Raw genomic sequence first — 19823 nt, 5'->3', positions numbered from 1 at the left:
ATTCAGATATGAGTTCAGCCTAAGAGTGCTGCTGTTCTACATTACCTACATTCTGATCATCAAAAAGATCTCCTTCTAGAGCCCCTTAAGCTCTCTGGCCAACAATGCCACAGCAATATCTGAACCCAACCACTCCCAAATGCAAATACCACCCAAGCAAAGCCTCAGATCAGGAGGGTAAGATGTTAAAGCCACACTGGATTTCTAATACTATTCCTATGTAAGGGGATGAAGACATGCCTCAATGCCAAAGCCTGCAAAGCCTGACCAGACACCAGCCAGACCCCTGTTTAACATGGTCAGACACACTGACATGCAGTCTCCATGCACAGTAATTCCAGTGAGCAGAGGTTTCTGAAGCCATTCTCCCCCTGTAGAGCACAGACATAAGGGGCTGGACCCAGGTGATTCACAAGCTGGTGTCTTGGATTTGGCAAAGCTGAGTGAAACCCTGGCTCTCCATCCCCACACTTTTTTTGCCAGCAGGAGCAGAGCTGAGAGCCAAAGGCTTTCATTCTCAGAGGAACAGGAACCGATTTATTGCCTCACATAGCTGTAACTGTACATGGAGCTGTAAACGTTCCTGTAGCCCCTCCAGGAACTGGACCAACAGTCCAGCAGGCCTTTCAGTGAAAAAAAAAAAAACATATAGGATCCAACACCAGACTCATCCAGTTTTGTCATATCAAGGGAGTTCACTGCCCATGCTTTGCTATTTTTGGATTGCTCTATCATCATCTGGGGTCATAATTAGTCAATCTGATTGCATTTTTCCCCTCAAGGAGGTATATGAGCTTTTCGGTTCATTAGACTCATTCAGCAGCCATTGGCCAACAGATACCTTGGCCACTATTCCTGGTATCCTGCAGCATCACTATAAATACACATGATTCATAGTTTGTGGTGCCATGTAGGGCTGTTCTGGGACACTGGGTAGAAACAGAGTAATTTACAAACCAAGACAACCTGGTTTTAGAGATGCTTTCTTGGGAAAGCTACAAGACAATCCATCCAGCTGAGGCCAGATCAGTCATCCCCATAGAACTAAACCATTTCACATGGCCTTGCCCAGGCATTTGAACCAGTAACCATTGGCAAAGTATGGACAGGACATTTGCAGCTGTCATCATCTGCACAGAAACAGCTGATATAGTCAAATGGGACACCTGCAATTTCATGACCAGTTCTGCTGCACTACCTTAGGAAAATCCATGGAAAAATATAAATTTTAAATGAAGCATTATTGTTTGTTCTGTTTTAAATGCTGGGGCTTTTTTTTATTATTATTTTTAAAGGAAATAATTTCAAAACAAATTGAAACTGTGTTAAGATTGAAATACAGTTCATTTTTAAGAGGAAAAATTGCATGCTTTCCTGACTACATGGCTCTCTTTTCCTGGCCAGCAACACTGTTTCTCTTTTACAACGGAAATTCAAATAGAAATCTAGGAAAAACAACATTTCCCCCATCAACTTAACTTCCATACTTCAAACAGAAGAGTTGGAAGCTTGAGTAAGGAAGTAATACAAGAAATAAAAACAATTTTAAAGCTTTATGGTCTATATGTACCTCCACCTGGAAAGGCCTTAAGCACCACATGAAATCCAGTGTTGCACCGATCACTAGGACCACTGTGACACCTCCTTGCAAAAACAGCAGACAGCAAAATAATTGTTCAGCTGAAAAACATGAGTCCAACTTCTGCTGTGTTGTTTGTAATATGTCAGGTGTTGACAAACTCTCATGGATCCAAGGCAGGACCCATGTGCACCATGCTCTTTAAAAATGTGCTTTTATCTTTTGCGTCAGCCCTGAAGTTGTCAGGTAATGGAACAAAATGATCATGGGAGTCCCCTTCTAACTCAAAACTTCATTCTATCAGTAAGTGCAGTCTCCAGGAAGCCCTTGACTGGCCTGAATGGTAAGAAAAAAAATATCATTTCCATCCAATTCAGCACAAAATCTTCAGGAAATGGGATTTTTTACAAAATTGAAAACCTGACTTTTAGGCAGCTACTTCAAAGGCAGAAGAGGTAGACGCTTACACCAGTGTTCCTGACAGGTAGTGGACAGCCCAGGATATCATATATTACCTTTTCCTAGACCATCAGCTACTACCCCACCCCTAAGGCTGAGCAGGAGTCCCAACACTAAGAACTGCTCACAAACAGGCGTTCTGCAGATGTCAAAGCATTCACAGAGGAGCCAGGGAGAAGTACAAAGCTCTAAAATCCTCCTGGGAGCCCCAGCCAGGCTTCAGTCTCACATCCAACTTACAGAACTGATATGAAGCTACAAGGGAGAGGAAGAAATGGAACATTATCAACCTACATGGTGTTTCTCAGTACTCCAAGCCAACAGCCCACCACAGCCACTTTCAAGTCAGCTTCATAGAGAACAAGCTCAGTTTGGTTTAGATGACTGAATTGCTGCGCAGCTTCTAGGTAATAATGATGACTTCAGGAAGACAAGAGAAGAAAAGCAGCTGAGAATCTGCCTTGATTTTCAGATTACCAAATGAAAACTCACGCTGCCCATGAGCATAAACTCATTTCAGGGTGAGGCTACCTTTAATAGCGTTGAGTGATTTTCTTCTGGACTCACCGTTTCTGAAAACCTTTAAATAAAAAAGGAACAGCCTGCATTTTCATATGTATGGCAGTTCATCTGTAACAGGCCATCAATCAAAAAATCCCTGCATCTTGACTGCCTTGCACAGTGTAGAGCAGTGCTTGCACTGGAAGATCCCTGTGCACGCAAAGCTCAGCATCAGCCCCAGAACCTTTTTCTCAGCTGCACAGACAGCAGAACATGAGGCTAAATTCTGCACTCAGTTCTGCTGTCGTCAGCCACAGGGTGGGTACCACAGAAGGGACAATTTAATCAAAACCAGTATTTTCTTACTATAATTAAGGTTTTAAAAACATTCTGTTCTTTGTCTTTGTATACTGCCCACGGCTGCATGCTTGCATTGCTTCAGTATGTCAGGCTTCTCCTCACTATTTCTGGGAACCTTCTCTTCAGGGGAGGTAGAAAATTCAAACTGAGCTGCTTCTGGTTTGTGTTTTTTTTTTTTTTTTAAAAGAACACAAACAGAACAAAGTCTTTCTGTTCCTAGATGTTTATTTTTTGGAAGGAAATGGACTGTAAATGCAATATAGGTAGGAAAACCTGAAACACGTTAGTGAGAGATGAATCGTGCAAATAAAACTGACAGATAATTCTAGATACCTGGTACTGTCTCCATTAGTGATGTCAGAGATGTGGCTGAACAGAGCTACTTTTTGTAAGTGAACATAATGATTTTTAAAGATGTGTTGGATAATCTTTTGAAGACACTATAGAGCAAATTTAACAGCAGTTGCTAATACAAGTCTTAAAACTATATAATTTATACCATTAAATTGCCTTCAAAGTGGCAGGATGAAAGTCAAAGGTAAACAACTTACAACTGTTCGTTATTTTAACATGCTCTCTAACCAATATAAAATTACTTTGTCATACCACCTTAAGTAGCTAATTAAGGTCTAAAGCCATTTAAATAGGTCTTACACCAGACTGTCAATATTATTTCCATTGTGTCTGCAATTAGATAAGGCATTAAAGATATGGCCTTTGCCTACTAATCACATGATGCTATTACCTACCCATGTGCGACTCCCGAGTAGCTCCACAGTCTTCACTTAAAACCTTGACTGGAAGAGATGTAGAACAGTAATTTTTAAATTTCTCTGCTGATTCCACCCTCCCTTCTCATACAGCAACAAAATGGCTACAAATTTTAGTACATAATTGCTCCACTGGGATACAATGACAGGAATAAAAAGTTTTTTAAAACATTACAGTTGACTTCATCAATGCAATTATTTGATAATATATGTCTACGGGTTAACAGGGAATAGCAGAGTGCCAGGAGTGATGGTCAATACTGAGAGGGAATATGAGTAAGGATAGAAAATCTCTCAAAAGCTCAGACTCAGCCTTCAAAGAGATCAAATATGCTGAAAATATTACAGAAAGCAGGTCTTGCTGAGGAAGCTTATTCTACTGTCAACCCAGTTATGCTGTAACAGCTTATTAGAATCAAATTAGGAAATCCAAGGCTTCCTTCATGTACAAGTAATTTTCCCCCTGTATACAAGGTGCTGGATTCTACATTTTTCCTCATTTTGCTGGCATTAGTGCTGTTTCCCCTCACACTACGATGGAGCCAGCTACGTTTTATAAGATTGAATTTGGGGCTATTCTAAAGTGGCAGTGAAACGGATACTTCTGCATCATAGCAAGCACAGCATGTGCAAGGACTCTCAAGTAAAGAATGCTTTCAAACCATTATGTCTTTTCGTAGACAAATGAATGTTTTCTTTTCAGAAAACTATGCTCAATCTCAAAATAATACCATGTGATGAAACATGGGTGATATTATCTGGATCCAGCTCTTCAGGGCCCCAAGTAACAAACACTCAAATATGAGGAAAGCATACACATAAGTAGGTGAATGAGACAAGGTAGAGGCAGGATACAGAATTTGGAACCAGATTTAGAGTTCAAGCTCTTCATTAGGGTTCTGTCAGAGACTAACAGCAGCTGAAAGAGACCTCAAGGTCTGTAACTCAACATTTCCTGAGTAGGGTCTATCACAACACCTGAGCATGCCCAATCTACCAATAACCTTTGGCTGGCTGGACCTAGAAAAAATAAAAATTAGCAACAGCACTTCATGTTGGAATAAGCATGGCATAAGAGATTTTGTGACTGGCTCCAATCTTCCTGAAGAGGTCTTCTTGCCTGTCAGCCTCTTTTGGAGATAGCATTAAATTCAAGATAGTGTTTTTGAATAATACATTCTCAGCAACTGAAAAGCAGAGCAACTTTCCCTCATTATACCAATAAAACATTCAGCACTTCTGACTTTCCTTCCTAATTCCTCCAAGTAGCTGCATTTGGTAAATTAACCTTACCTATTGAAGGCTGGTGGTGGATAAAGGCAGTCTGACCTAGCTTGCAGTGGAAGGACAAAACACGAGAGGAAGAAGTACAGCTCAAGAAAAAGTTGTCCAAATTAGAAATGCTATTCTATGGTTTCCTGATTTCTCCCTTTGCACATGCTGTTAAAAATAGCAAGTGAAATGCTTTGCTTCTCAAAGTCCACATCCTGATGCACACACAGCAGCTCAAGGCACACTGCAGTATTGCTCCTGCACTCTGTTGAGCAGCCATCATCTCAAGCCACAAGGTCTCCACTGAACCATGATGACACCACAAACACTTTAATTCAATCTGAAGCAAAAAGCAGTAGCTTTCAATGTGTATCCTGCATATATATCAAATCATAAGGTTCAACCGAACCTGGGACCTGGGAGAAGAAACTCAATGAATTAGTGTGATGATTTGTACTCTTATTGAGTATAAAGACCACAGAAAAAGAGTGATGTTCAAGCTATAAAGAAAACAAACATCCTTGTATCACTGACAGGAAAACAGTAAACTTCCTTCAATCATTTTATTATAAAAGCACTATTAAAATCCTTATACTTTGAGTGAAAGCATTAATTATGCCTATTAGGAATTATGCCTATTGACAATGTCATTGTCAAACTGCATTTTACCACACTAATAAACACCAAGCTTTGAATGTAAAAAGTAATCATGTCCTCTCATTTATCGGTCAAAAGACAGACTAAAATAATTCCTGCAATTCTCCCTAAATAACTAGCTTTTGCATATCAAGTTTTATGGCATGCCAGAAATGAATGCAATTCAGACAGGATTTGAATAGCTGAGTAGATACAGAGGAAAAGATAAGAGTAGATAAGAAAAATCTTGCAGTTAGCTAAGCCTTTTGAAAAAGCCTGCTTTAAAAAACAAGGTTTTTAAATTTTTAGACTGTAAATGAACTAAGGATGAAACAATTGCATGCAGGTCATTACTCAGAGTATCCACAGATTGTGCTTCCAGCCACTATACATATAAATACTACCTTAGAACAACTTCATGCATTAAAGATTTTAAATTACTCCAGCATTTTATTCAGGTAAAATACAACTTCCACAGCTCCCACATAATTTCTGGAAGTGGGGTGGAAGAATCTGTCTGCTTCTTGGGTATTTTAACAATATCCAGATGACTACATGCTCCTCCCATTTTTTTAGTATTTAAGCCTATTACCAGGGTCATTTCCCCCCATCGTTTTAATAACATAGTGGATTTTAGCTATGAAGAAACAAGCACAGACACCTTTCCCTTCTCATGAGGCCCATTAGCACACAGATGCTTTCTAGGGTACCATGTCTACTTCCCTGAGCATCATATAGGTTTGGCTTCTCATCCAGAAGCCACAGATGCCTGCCCACAGTACTTCAGCTGCTAACAACTGATGTAAAGATATTCAACTTATCTGTTCTTCTAGGTGGCAGCACGTAGGTTTGCTCATTTGCTAAGCCCCACACAGCAATCCAAGTTCTTACCACCTCTGAGCCCTCCCAGGATAGTCATGTTTGTGCCTTGTTTCATGTGATTTGTAACAAGAGGGCGTTGCTCTTCTTTCTGAAATACGTTTAAGAAAAACATGCACAGGGCTAGCTTAAAAACTTACACTCCCCTCCCGCATCTTTCAGCAGAGATTTGAGTCTGAGGCTCAGGAGCAAAGCAATCTTCACAGCAACCCATTCTAGCCTCAGGGATAAGGTGCTAAGGTCAGGCAACCAAAGCTTCCCCTGCCATATCCAGAGAGCTGGTACCCATATGGAAGTGCACAGCCTGTGGCACAGGGCAGATATTTCAAAAAAAAAAAAAAAAAAAGATGATGACCCTTTATTTACATTCCCAAATATGCTTCTGTGTCAAACTTGGGAGCAGCCAATTTAAGAACAGCTGACCTCAGTAACATCTCCTGGATCTCACACAGCACATCACTCTGAAAACAGGAGAGCAAGCAGCTACCTTCACTATGACCATCTCAACAAAGACACAAGTGTTCCCCCAAAAAACGAACAGTTGCATAACAAGAGTGACTCTGGCACTACTTGGTTTCCATCACAAAGTATCCAAGATAATTTCTGTGACCCAGTCTTTAAGAAAGCCATCTGCATTACTTCAACACGCATTCAACAGCATGTGCTATAGAGTCAACTCTAACAAATAAATGTGTCAGGAAGATGAGATAGGCAGCTTTTGACATGAGCATCCCAAACAGCTTTGGGACACGAACTACTGCTGGAACCACTGAGATCTTTTCTTTGATCACTGAAGACAGCCACAAAGGTGGGCACAGTGTACAGCAATCTCTAGAACTGCATGTTCTCACTTGCCACCCTCTCTTACCTTGCCCTCAAAGCCCATCTGCAATCCTAACATTCATCATCTCTCATTGAGTTTGGATCACAAGTTCTTCAAGGTGAAGATTCTGTCCTTTACAGACATAGCACACAGAGAGCTAAGCAGAAGAAGCTGGGCCACAATGCTGGGGCTGGCCAAGGAGACTTCCAACCAGCTCCAGTGGGAAGAGATGGATCAAACCAACCATACCCACAAAACAGCAGCATGCAAGGAGCTCACACCTGCTTGCCAGTCCCAAGAAGGGCCTCTCTGTACCCTAAGTAAACTGGATTTTACAGCTGTTTACAGATCCTCATTTAAAGGCTCAAACTCTGCATGTCTATGAACAGCAGCACTGTCACTTACCTGCAAACGCAAAAAGCCTGCTCCCTGTCTTCATGACTGAAGGAGAACATGACTCAGATAGCTCCACTGTGGCAGCGGGGACAGACACTTTATAAGAATGTCCTCTGCAGACATCTCCTCAAGCTCTTCTGCTTTGGAACACTGCCGCTAAAGAGAGCCCAGATCAGACCCCCAGCTTCTACCTTGCAGCTTTCCAAGCACAGGGATGGTGTTCCTGCAGGAAGATCCACTGCACAGGGGATGTGTCTCCAACCTGACACTGCTATACAACAGGGTAGGCCCATGGCTCAGAGGACTGAGAAGAGCATTTCCAGATCTCGGTGGGATAGCCAAAGTGCTTTAGCTTTGCTGTCCCAGCTGACAAGAGAAGTCCCACTGTATTTTCCAGCTAACAACACGTACCCTGTGCTGCCAGCAGCCTGCCCCACGCTCAGGCAGTGAAATTTCACCAGGGCCATCAGCTCAGCACTGAGCTCCAGGAAAAACAGAAAGCACCAAGAGCTGGCTGGGCCCTTACAGATGGGCCCCAGCAGGCAGCATGTCCCTGACCCCATCAAGTCCACAATCCCCACCTCACAGAAGATAAAAGTAGCAATATGTATTTTCTCCCCCCTTCCAGAAAGGGATTTCCCTGTGTCTTCAGGACTACAGAAGAGGGTGTAGCACCATTAGAAGGAAGGGAGCCCTGCCTGCAGCAAGGCTGGCCTGCAGTCCCTCTCTGCTACATACTGAGGCCCAGGGATATGTTCCACACTGTGCAGCTTGACTCTTGCTTGACTGATTTCTTTCCCAGCCTCTGAGTCTGAGCATCACTGTGTGATGTTCCTTCTCCTGCTAAGCATCTTTCTAACTGTGATTGAAGAATCTGGCAAATTACCAAATATTCTTTAACCTCCACATTAACTATTGCTAGCTTTGGCAAAGCCTAGCTCCTGGGATGCCTGGCGTGGCACTGCTTACTGCTGCAGCTGACAGGAACTGCTGTAGTGGTGAGATTCAGAGAACAGGGATCAGGTAGCAGATGAAAAACTGACTCCCACAATGCCCTCCACTCCCCCTCTGCCTTAAACAGCTTTGGAAACAGCTACAACTTTTAAGCTTCTCAATGCTGTAAAAGGTTTGAAGACAGTGGATTTACAGAACAGAATAAGTCAAAGAAGTTGAAAGTTAGATCAGGCTAAATATTACTTTTAGCCCACCATGATATATTAGTAACAGTGCAGATCCATAGAATGCTACAATTAGATATATTTTAGTAGTCAGGAGATTGTGATATTTATCTCTATCCAGGCTTGAAGGCACTGGCTGCACCCACACCCTCCTCAAGCCCACACTAGGACCCTCTTTGCCTGCACTCTTACTGCAACACTCCTAACGACAGTAAAGTCCTTAGTCCTGCAAACCATTGCACAAAAACTAGAATCTGTCCATCTCCTCTCATTCTCATTAATGAGTCTAACCAGCATGATCAGTTATGGCTGCCCGAAGCAATGCTAGAGATGAACCTTTAGCTTTTTTTTTCCCTGTGCAGGACTGCAGGCTTCGCAAAGCATCAGTATTCAGACAACCAAGTTGTCCTAGAATGGCAAATCCTAGGCAAAAACATCCACAGCAGTCACCAGGACCAGAAGGTAGGTTTTGTTAAACAGACTTTATGTTGCTTAATATAGCACACACTCTTCCTCAGTATCTGCGTAACACTGAGTTTGAAATGTTCTAAGATTTGCACCAAGGGAGACTGGAGGGGTGGGAGAAGGGCTGCAGAAGGAAGTATTTAAAAAGCAAGGGATGACTTCAGAGAACCACTTCATGCAAGCAGCAGTCTTGTAACATGGGACTTGCAATGAAGAGGCTTGGCTGTTAATAAAAGAAAAATGTAAACAAATCTCTAGTAAGGCAATGCAGTTGAAAGTCCATCTAGGACTAGTCAGAAAAGCTAAAAGATTTGGGCTGGCTCATACCTTTGCCCTGGGGAGGCAGCCTTTACAGTGCCTCACCATACAGGTACACAGAATTAGTCTGTTAGATCTGTGCACCAAAGGCCTTCTCATGCTACTCCAACTCCAAGGCAGTTTAAAGAAATACTTCAGTTCCAGCACAACTGGATCCATGCTGTGAGCAGACTTCATATGCCTTCTCATTTTTCTATTGAGATGCCAAAGTTGACTGTGTATTATCTCTGCTTTGGACCTGTCCCATCCTGGTGCCTGAAATTCTACTGGCTTGCTCTGAACAACCCTTTTTTCTGCATAGAGGAAACCAAGACAGTATTTGGTTCCCTGCCTCCACTCTGTTTGCTTTATTGAGAGGAAACTGCTGAAAATTTTCTGAAAAGTAATGACTCTTGGGGTTGACTCAACCCCCAAGAACCCTTCCATCAAAGCCAAGATCCCAGGACTGCTGCAAAGCCCATCTCATAACTAACAAACCTAAATATCAGTGGTCCAAAAGGCTGCCTCATTCAGCTTCTCATTTCCAACTCAGGCAGCAATTACATTTTACCAGTCTGTTTGCAGAAGATCAAAACTGAGAGACCCTCTCTCAGGTGCTGCTTTCACCACCAGCTAGCTGGACTCTTTTGCTTTTATTTTATTGCAGATATTACCTTTCTGCCCCCCCTGCACAACTCTCCCAGCCACATGAGCTCCACCAGAAGTTCCATGGGGAGCCTTCTGCCTGCTTGTGTAGTGCATGACAAGGCACATAACATGTTATTACTAAAGTCAGTCTACTTGTTTCGCATCAAGACATGTACCAGTAGGACATGCAAAAACATAAAGGTGTCCCATCTCAGGTTAACTGTGAAAATGGTGTGGACAGCCACAAAAAATTATATCAAGGCCAACATGATTGCTGGGAGCATTAAATTTAAGCCAAGTCTCTGCAGACACACTTTTTGAAGAAGGTACCTACCTGTCTTCAAGCCCTGGGAACTCTATTGATCACTGCCCACAAGAAACTGTACTTTATAGGGCATACTGCCTCCATATGATTGAAATAGCTTCCTTCCTTAATCAGCATATAATCAGTTATTCCCACACAGGAGAACTATAGCCCTGATTGACAAGATAGCTACAAAAATAAACCTGAGGTTTAAACATAGCTTGCTTGGCTCCCTGGAAGATAGGTAGTATTGTGTTATACAAGTCTACCATCATTTTCCTTGAATTAATATAGCCCATATTCTCCACCTGCCTTCATTTCTATCAATTAAACAGCTACCAGATTTATGTTAGAGAGGAGATCTGGCAGCTAGGGTTAGCAGGTAATGGCAACTAGCTTTTCCTCTGCATAGTCTAACTTACCATCAGTATTTCATTGGCAATTAACACATACAGATTTTGAGTTCATGTACCAGTTGAATGTGTAATGTCTGATGCAACTGTAGAGGTAGGTACATCAATGTGGAGGATTACATAGCTATGTATGGAAACAATATCTATATATATGTCCAACACAAACGGATATATTTAGATGAGATACACCTCTCTTTCTATGCAAATACAGAAGCTAGGCAAGCAATATCTAATGATTTCCTCTTTCGAGGGTGGGCAGTTCAGTAGCACAATACTTAATGCATTTCTCCCAATCTATCAGGATGTTCTGATGTGTTAAATATGCAACGTAATGAGGGCAGAGCTCTATAGTCCTGCTCTTCTCATTTCAGGAAAAAAAAAAAAAAGATTTTTTTTTTTAAAAAAAACAACATTCCAATTACAAAATTCTTTTCATCTTAAAACCTCCCCACTGCTGACTGGTTGAAAAAACACGGGGCAGACCTCATATTTATTATGCAAATCCTTAGCATTAAGAAAACAAATCACCGACTAACATCTGTCTCACCGTAAAGGAAAAATAAATAAATTTTTTCAAAGCACACACACACAGGAAAAAACAAACAAACAAACCACCCTCCACCACACTCCCTTACGCCACTGCCTCCCTGTCCCCACCGCTGGAGCGGGCAGGGGCGCGCCTGCCCGAGCCGCTTCCCCGCCGCAATGTGCCCACCACAGCGCACGGCTCGGCGGCTCCGGCCCCGCGCACCAGCCCGGCCACTGCGGTTCTTTCGCCGCCGCCCGCCCCATCCCCCTCCGACCCACCTTTCCCTTCCATCGCGGAGCTTGGAGAGCACCGGGAAGTTGCCGGGAAGTTGCCGGAAGACGCGCTCCCTCCTCAGCCGAAAAAGCCCCGAGAGCCCGGCGGACAGTACCGACCACCGCTGCCTGCTCCGCGGTGCGGACGGCGCCGTCACAGCCTCGGAGCTGCAAGCAAGCAACCACCGGGGGGATGGCGTGAGCCGCGCAGCCCCCCAGCACCTCCCTCTCCCCGCCTCAGCCCCGCGGCGTGGGCAGCGGAGCGGAGCGCGGCCGCGGGGGGAGCGTTACCTGGAGCTGTCCCTGGCGGAGCGGGTCTGCGGTGGTGAGTGGCTCCGCGGCCCGCCGCGCTGCCTGGTGCCGCCCGCATGCGCGCCCCGCCTCCGCGCCCCGCCCCCGCGGCCCGCACCGCGGCACCGCCGGGCCCCCCTGCTCTGGGCTGCGCGGGGCGCGGAAGGGGAGCGGCTGCAGGGCTGAGCCCAGCCCCGCTCCCTCGGGCCAGAGGGAGCGCGGAGTTACGCAGTGCGCGCACAAACACCCGGTAATTTCTTGAGGGAGTCCTGCCGGAGCCCTCCTGCCCGAGCCGGGCACGGAAATCACTGCCCGGGGTCGCGGAGGTGGCATCCGTGCGACACAACACAAAACGCATCCCGGCTGCTGTATGCGCACCCGCTGCTTTCTGCAGGTGATGCACATGGTCTGAGGTGAGCCTCCAGACCACAGCACCCAAGTTGTGCAGGTCAGAGGGCTCACCCCAGCCTCCCTCTACTGTATCACCTACACAGAGCCCACACAACACCTGCAGACATGGAGAAGATCTCTTAGGAGATTCCCAGTCTCAGATTAAGGCCTTCTCTGGATATGATGTTTCAAGATTAATTGTGCTGATTCATAAAACATCCACCTTAAGGCTGGTTTGTGCTTTTCTGCCTTTGCATCTAGCCACTGAATTTTGTTCTCCCTTTGGCTGCTTAATAAAATAAGCAGTCCCCTGAAACTGAGAAGTTTATAGTTCATACCAATATCAAGTCACTTCAGAGAACATGGATTTTGTTCTTTAAGTTTGTTCCTGTAAGGAAGTTTCTCCACACTGGAATTATTCCTTTAGCTCTTCAAGATTTTGTCAGATTTTTCATCTTTGGTGCCCAGTTCTGTGCTTATTTTTATGATGTGCTACTGAAAAAGCTGCTCAAGGCATCCGCTGTACTGGGCACTGCCAGGTACAGAATAGATGGCTCCAGCACTATGCTGGTATTTCAGCACTATGCTGGTATTTCAGCACTATGCTGGTATTTCAGCACTATGCTGGTATTTCAGCACTATGCTGGTATTTCAGCACTATGCTGGTATTTCAGCACTATGCTGGTATTTCAGCACTATGCTGGTATTTCAGCACTATGCTGGTATTTCAGCACTATGCTGGTATTTATTTCAGGTATTGTAGGTGAGCCTTGAGTCAAAGCAAATTTAGACTTCATGATTTGACTTAGTCAACTGAATTTCTATGTTCTTCTGTTTAATTCATTGACTGGTGTGATCCTATTTCCCCATTGCTATGTTTTTATCCACCAGCAATGCCCAACTGACCAGGCTACACTTCTAGGGTCAGCCTGTGTGCTTTTTCTGAAAAGCAATGAAACCATAACTCTTTCAAGGTCTATCAGTGCCCACTAATGTTCCAGAATGCAATCAGAACATACACCAGAGTGCTCACTGAGTTCTCAGCCAGTTCTTTTAAAACTTAGTCGCAAGTTACCCCTCCCACAGATTAAAACCAAGCAGACTCTCAGAGGACCATAAAAGTTCCTGGCATCCAAGTTCAAGAACAACTTTTCACAGGAAGAAGTGAGGGCAAAGAAACACCGTAACTTTTAATGTACAGCTGGGATAATTACCTAAAACAATCTGAGGCACCATTTGTAATACCAGGCACCAGACCAAAGTACCAAGGGACTCCTTTCAAAGCTGGAAAGCTGACAGCCATTAATAATTCAGTTTCACACAAAAAGGTGGAGAACGGTTCCTAGCTGCAGGCATCAGGCTGAGCCCCACTGCTATGGGAATAAACAGGAATTCCTCTTTCCCAGACATTAAGCCCCATTATTCAGTGTCCATTGGGATAGCCATAATATGCTCCTTATTAGCAAAGGCAGGTTGCTTTCTTTTAGGGTTTGTTTTCTTTGTAGAGGTCCTCTCAATGGAGAAGCACATGCTTTAGGAGTTCATAGCACTCACCTTTGGTGAGCAAGGCAAAAGAAACATTTCTAAGTTTTTTGCTTTTTTTCTTTTGAGGTCCAAAACATTTCTTCTTTTGAGTAACAGCAGAGAAGAATGGAGCTCAAGCAAAACACTCTAACTCACCAATCCACACATTCTTTTCAAATCATAGTTTATCAGGTCTCCTTCTGGGTCACATCTGGCCACATCAATTTCTTTTCCCAATCATGAAACTACCACAAGACCTTAAATCACATTCTTAAAGTAAAAAACAAACAAACAAACAAAAAAACAGCTAGAAAAGCCCCTCCCTATACAAAACAGGTGACACCCCTTCAAAACTTTTTTCCACAATGAAAGAAGCAAACTCAAGAGAACAAATCCAGAGGAAGTTTTCCCTCCCTTGACATTTATGGGTCACCTTTGAAACTATTTATCAGTAGGAAAGGAATATAATTTTGCCTGTACTCTACTTTAGATTTCAGCAATGCATCCTGCATTAAAATATCAAACAAGAAGAATCATCTTGAATTAGATCACTGTTCCTCTTCTAGCCCCACAGGAAAGTCAGATCTGTCTCCACTTTACTTTGCAAGTAACAAGCATCAAGGTGAGACACACACATTAATGACATCTTGGTGATGCATCACATTGTTCTCCAAACCACAGTAAGACAAAGCATTGCAGCACTCAGAAGGTGCAGGTGTGCTGAGCCTGGACTCTTTCCCATCCCCACTTTTTGAGCCAAAGTGGAAGGAGAGCTGCTGAAGCACCACACTCCTGTACCAAGTTCACAGAGCTGTCGGTGCTGCTTCCCTTGTTTGCTAGCTGTTTGCTTTGCATGTTCAAGCTTAAGGAGAAATCTGAAATCAGGATACAAAGGAGGAGGTGGCTCAGTCCGAACAATCACCCTGTGCAGACCCTCTTCAAATTGCTTTGGTGTCTTTGACTCTAATTAGGGCAAAAATATCATTATCTGAGAAAGGCAAGGTTATTCACGCTTGATATTAGTACCAAGTGGTTTCCGTGGGGCTGCCAACACAGAACTGCTTCTGGGTTGCCTGCACTGTTGTTCTATCAGAAGAGCTCTTGCCCATCACGCACTCCTGGAGATCTACCCACCCCACCAGTCCAACTTAATTTAGCAGTAGAGTCCCTAGAGCTATGCCCTCTCGAATGGTAACAGGACATGAGGAAGTGAGACTTCTACTTGACAGCTAAGTGAGCCTGGACAGGTGACAGCGATGCAGCAAGAGCTCAGTTTGGTTGCCCTCACATGGTGCTCCAGAGAGAGGTGGAAGAGAGAGGCTCCAGTCCCTGAGGAACCTGTGCTTCACTCATTGATGGTGGATGCTGGGCAGAGCCCACTGCCTGCTGCAATTGGGGCTGCCTGCTCCCTTTCTGCCTCCTGCCCCTCTGGAAGCATCTGGCTTAGAGGCAACCTGGACCACAGACATGAAAGAGCCAAGTGGCCATTTTGGCATTACTGCAGAGTAAGCCCACGTGATGATCATAGATGGTCTCCCAGCTGCTGCTGCTCCTGCCCATCTGCTACCCTGGCACAGTGCCTCCTTCTCTAGAGGGAGCCTCCATTCACGAGGGCAGAGGCACTAGCCAGCCTGCAAGGTCATGCATGTAGCCTCACACATGCTGTCATGTCTGCCCAGAGCACTTTTGAGTGGAGCTGTATGTGCCAGGAGGGAGAAATTCCCAAGAATGTTGGAATTCCATCTGCTCAGTGCCGGTTTCTAACGATGACCATCCAAAAGAGCAACAAATCCAAGCGGAGGCTCTATCCCAAGCAACAGGACACATGGCTTCTGTACCAAGCTCTACACAAAACTGTTTGCTAGCCAGCTGCAGTTCTTCACTTGGATTTTCAGCGCATCAATCTGTGCAGCAATGTCCCAGACTGTTCCCAAACTCCCCAGAAGCCAACTTCAGCACCCAGATCAGAAGACTTCCTAACTAGACAGAGTTGATCTCACTGCAGGTCACATAAAGGCACCTGGTGCTGCCTGGGTTCTTAAAGATGATGCTTATTAAAGATATCAGACAGCTCAATCAGAAAGGAGATGCACTGAGTTCTGACCAAGGATCAAGAATAGCTGGTAACCTTGATGTTCAATAAGGGTCTAACCCTGAAACAAGTGCATCCCTTGAAACCAGTTGCACAAGGCAGAAGGACTCAACCAAATGCTTCTGGAAGTCCTTTTTTGGACTTCGAAGCATCTGTTCCTGAAAAACAATGGACATCATTAGCTGACTGCCTTCGTTAGCCAGCAGAGATTTCTTTAGGACAGAAAAAAAAAGAGCTCTGTACCACACTGGGCTCAGAAGATGCCCCCATGCCATGAGCTGTGTGCAGATAAGCACAAGCCAAAGCAGCAGGTTCCAAGAAAGTAGGCCATGACACAGCAGCAGCAGGAAGTACCTCTAACATGATTGGAAAAGGACAGAATGCAGTTGGGGGAAAGGGAGAGTAAACAGAGGCTGGAAGTTTTTAGTAATATAGGTAGGATAAAATACAAAGAACATTTTACAAGCTGTAATCTAGCACCTACACAGCTTCTCATTATGAACAAGATAAATAGCTATGACATCATCATCAGATGTCACTTCCTCACTTCAAGTAGTTTCTAGAAGCATAGGGTAAGTGCATTAGGAGCCGGTGAGCAGAACAAAGACCAAAGCAAGCCACAACCTTTGAGCAACCACAGTCCATTTAATTACATAAGTGTTGGTTAAATGTTGTCAAAATGAATCAGCCAGCATTATATTAATAAAGGAAAGTCATAAAAAGACCAAAATGAGAGTACTTTTTCAATTACTTGCAATGAAGTAAAAAAATTACTGAGCAAAAAAACTCAGGAAGAGGGGTAGCCACCTTTTGGACTGATTCAAAAGAAGTCCAGAGGTCATTCTGATCACCAGCATTGGGCTGGTATAGTACCACCAGCTTTCTTCTGCTACTATTCTCCACAAACAGCCATATACACACACTAACATTAACAAGAGTCATTCTGTTGAATTTAATGGCAGTTGGATCTGACCCAAAGAGCTTAACTTCCGATTTTAGTTTTCTGTGAGATACTGACCATCCTGAGCTCAAGGTCCATGGAAGCTGAAGGCTGTACTCAATCCTTGCAGCAAAATGCTTTGTGTTTTTAGGGCTAGCCTGTGGACCCTCTGAGCCCCACCACAGACTTCTGGCTTTTCAATTTAGTAAATAACTTTGTCACCTGCTCCGCCAAGTGGGACTGGGGAAAAAAGTATCTGAAGTCAGGTTGCTATACCATTACCAAAGCTTAAGGTTTTCAAATGAAAAGAGAAAAACATGCAAACAAGCTGCTGAGTGGAGCTGACCTCTTAAGCACCAGCTACTTTTTGACTTGGTTGAAAAAGGTAACTACATGCATTCAGAATACTTTATACAAGGAAAAACACTTCAGAGGGAGGAAGGAGATTCCTTCTGGAACTTCACCCCTCATAAGAGCCATGTGATCAAATGCTTACAGCAAAAGGACTATTTATCTTAAAGTCCTATTTGCTGACACCTGTTTTCTACAATAAAAACACCTAATAGTTCACACTTCTCTTCAGCCATCAGGGCTGAGTAGTATTCATATACTTTATCTGTTATTACAAGAAATCAGACTGACTTCTGCCAAGACCCATAACCCCGGAGGCAATTTCTTTTCCTTATTCCTACTATGCAAGAACCTTTCTAGAGCACTGAACTGCCCTCAGACCCTGCAGCCTTGTGATGTGCCCACTAAACAGGCAATTCACTGCCAACTGACACCCAAAATTTTAACCATGTGCCAGACTGCTCCAGTGGCCCCAAAGTAGAGGACAGGCAGAGCCTTGGGCAAAGAATCGTCTCTTATCCAGCTACAGCAATCTTTCATTTGCCTATGTTTATCCTGTTCATTTTAACACTCTGTTTTCTAGAATCTTAGAAAATAGAACACAGAATAAAACCTACAGAGCCTAGACCATTAGCATCAGTGTATTCATGGTGCAGCTTTCCCATGCCTCAGTGAACTGGATCTGTGATAATTCAAGCTGAAACTCAAAATTTCTCCAAATACAAGAGGCAGATAAGAGTTGCTTGATGCCAGCACCCCTGGCATTTGACCGGAGCAGCTCAGTGCCTGAGTTCCTCTTCGGAGGTCTCACAAAATATATTGAGAACATAAGTGAAATTCAAATAGGTGAGATTTGTGATACAAGACAAGGGGAAGAGGAATAAAGAAGAATAATAAAAGCAAAGGGCAATCCTCACTGAAATAGAGGAGGCAGCTCTTCTTGCTTGTAGGAGAAACTTGATCCCTGACACTTTAGGAACACTAAGCTTTAGCTTGCCAGGGTGAAGCCCAACCTCTAAAGCAGGTTTTACCCACACCAGCTCTGTATTACAAATTGCTGCTGCTGCTTTCTTCTCCAGTGTCTTTTAAGTGGGATATAAGCTACCCGGCAACCTAGACTGAGCTGCAAGAGCAACACTTCCAGTGTAGTTAGAGGTATCTGGCACTGTCAGGAAAGCACCAGTCAGCTCCAGGATAAGCATGATGGCTGGAATTTAAAGCTCAGGGAATCCCAGTTTCCCATCGGCTCAGTACCCAGAACCTGCCACCTGTTCCCAAATCTGCTGGACAATAGGCACAGGCAGTCTCCAGTGGCTTATTTAATAAGCTTGCCAAGATAACTGCCAGCCTCTGCTCTTCACTGCTGAGATTTTGCTTTTGAAAAAGTTGGATTGTTTAGCTTATATACATAAACAGCAACTTCTTTATGCCTTGCTTTCCTGAATTGATGGGATCTCATTGTATCTATCCCAAAAATTTGGGCTGCAACCAACCCAAACAGTATGGCAATCATCATACCTGACTATGAAAGGTTGAACACCATTTGGAAGTTCTTGCTTGTTCCCTACTTGTCAGCTGTGGACACAGCATAGCCCAGAGGTGTAGGGGAGTTCTGCACAACCAAAATACGTACCTTAAACCTAAGACTTGCAAACCACAAATGCTTAGATATAGCTCAGTTCTACCTGGTGAGTACATGCCTCCCTTTTGCCATAGGTAGAGCAGACATAGCAACATATATTTTCTAAATACTGCAGTAGCATCTTCCCAATGACACTTAAATATAAATATATTAAAAAAAAAAAAAACACACAGAATCTGGGATTACACTCAGTTTAGACAGCAAGTCACTTTAATCCTGTTTACTTCCCAGCAGTTCTCCATCTGTGGTCTTGTTGCAGACCTTTCAGCCCAAAATGAAGATAGATTTTAAGATCATGGGCAACACTTGCAACCTACTGTCAGTTTACTGCAGGAAGCATAACACTTGAAAGAGCCATATGCTCCTGTGCAGATTCTTCCTCTATTTTATAGAGTCCAACACATGTTAAGAAAAAAGTGCGGTATTGCCATCACGGAGAGCTGTCCAGGCTGGGTTTTTGAAGGTCTTTTCAAGAGTAAAGTTCAGAAAAGGCTCAACTTAGCACCTATACAGGCATCAGAAAGACTCATGTTTCTTTGACCATCTTCCAAGCCTTGCCCTTGAATATCATGCTCTGGCCTAGAAGCCCTGGAATAGCAGAGCTTTTTAGCTGTGACAGTGCTGCATACATCTGCTGTGCAAACCAGAGATGGTTATCACAGACACCTGAGAGGATATGTCAAGGAGCACAGTTCTACTGCTACCCATTGTAGATACAAACTGATCTCCATGTGCTTCAGCAGGGTCAGAATGGAATCTTCATTGTCCTTTCCCAGGATCTCAATTTCTACTGCACGTAAAATCAGTCTCTA

At 43.8% G+C, this 19823-nt stretch overlaps 1 protein-coding gene across 1 annotated transcript in view; it reads right to left on the bottom strand.

Annotated features, from left to right (window-relative positions):
• Positions 1–12144, bottom strand: part of FGF12 (fibroblast growth factor 12) — a 217674-nt gene extending 205530 nt beyond the window's left edge. The window contains exons 1-2 of the mRNA XM_030456125.1: positions 12073–12144; positions 11788–11949 (exon numbers count right to left, since the gene is read on the bottom strand). Of these exons, the coding sequence (XP_030311985.1) occupies positions 11788–11800 (13 nt within the window). The 5' untranslated portion in view covers positions 11801–11949; positions 12073–12144. The remainder of the gene's footprint in view (positions 1–11787; positions 11950–12072) is intronic.
• Between the last annotated feature and the right edge of the window lie 7679 nt (positions 12145–19823).

The sequence above is a fragment of the Calypte anna genome, chromosome 9 (genome assembly GCF_003957555.1).
Source record: "Calypte anna isolate BGI_N300 chromosome 9, bCalAnn1_v1.p, whole genome shotgun sequence".
Taxonomy (NCBI): Eukaryota; Metazoa; Chordata; class Aves; order Apodiformes; family Trochilidae; genus Calypte; species Calypte anna.
The sequence above is the reverse complement of the archived record's forward strand: the minus strand, read 5'-3'. Positions and strand labels throughout refer to the sequence as shown.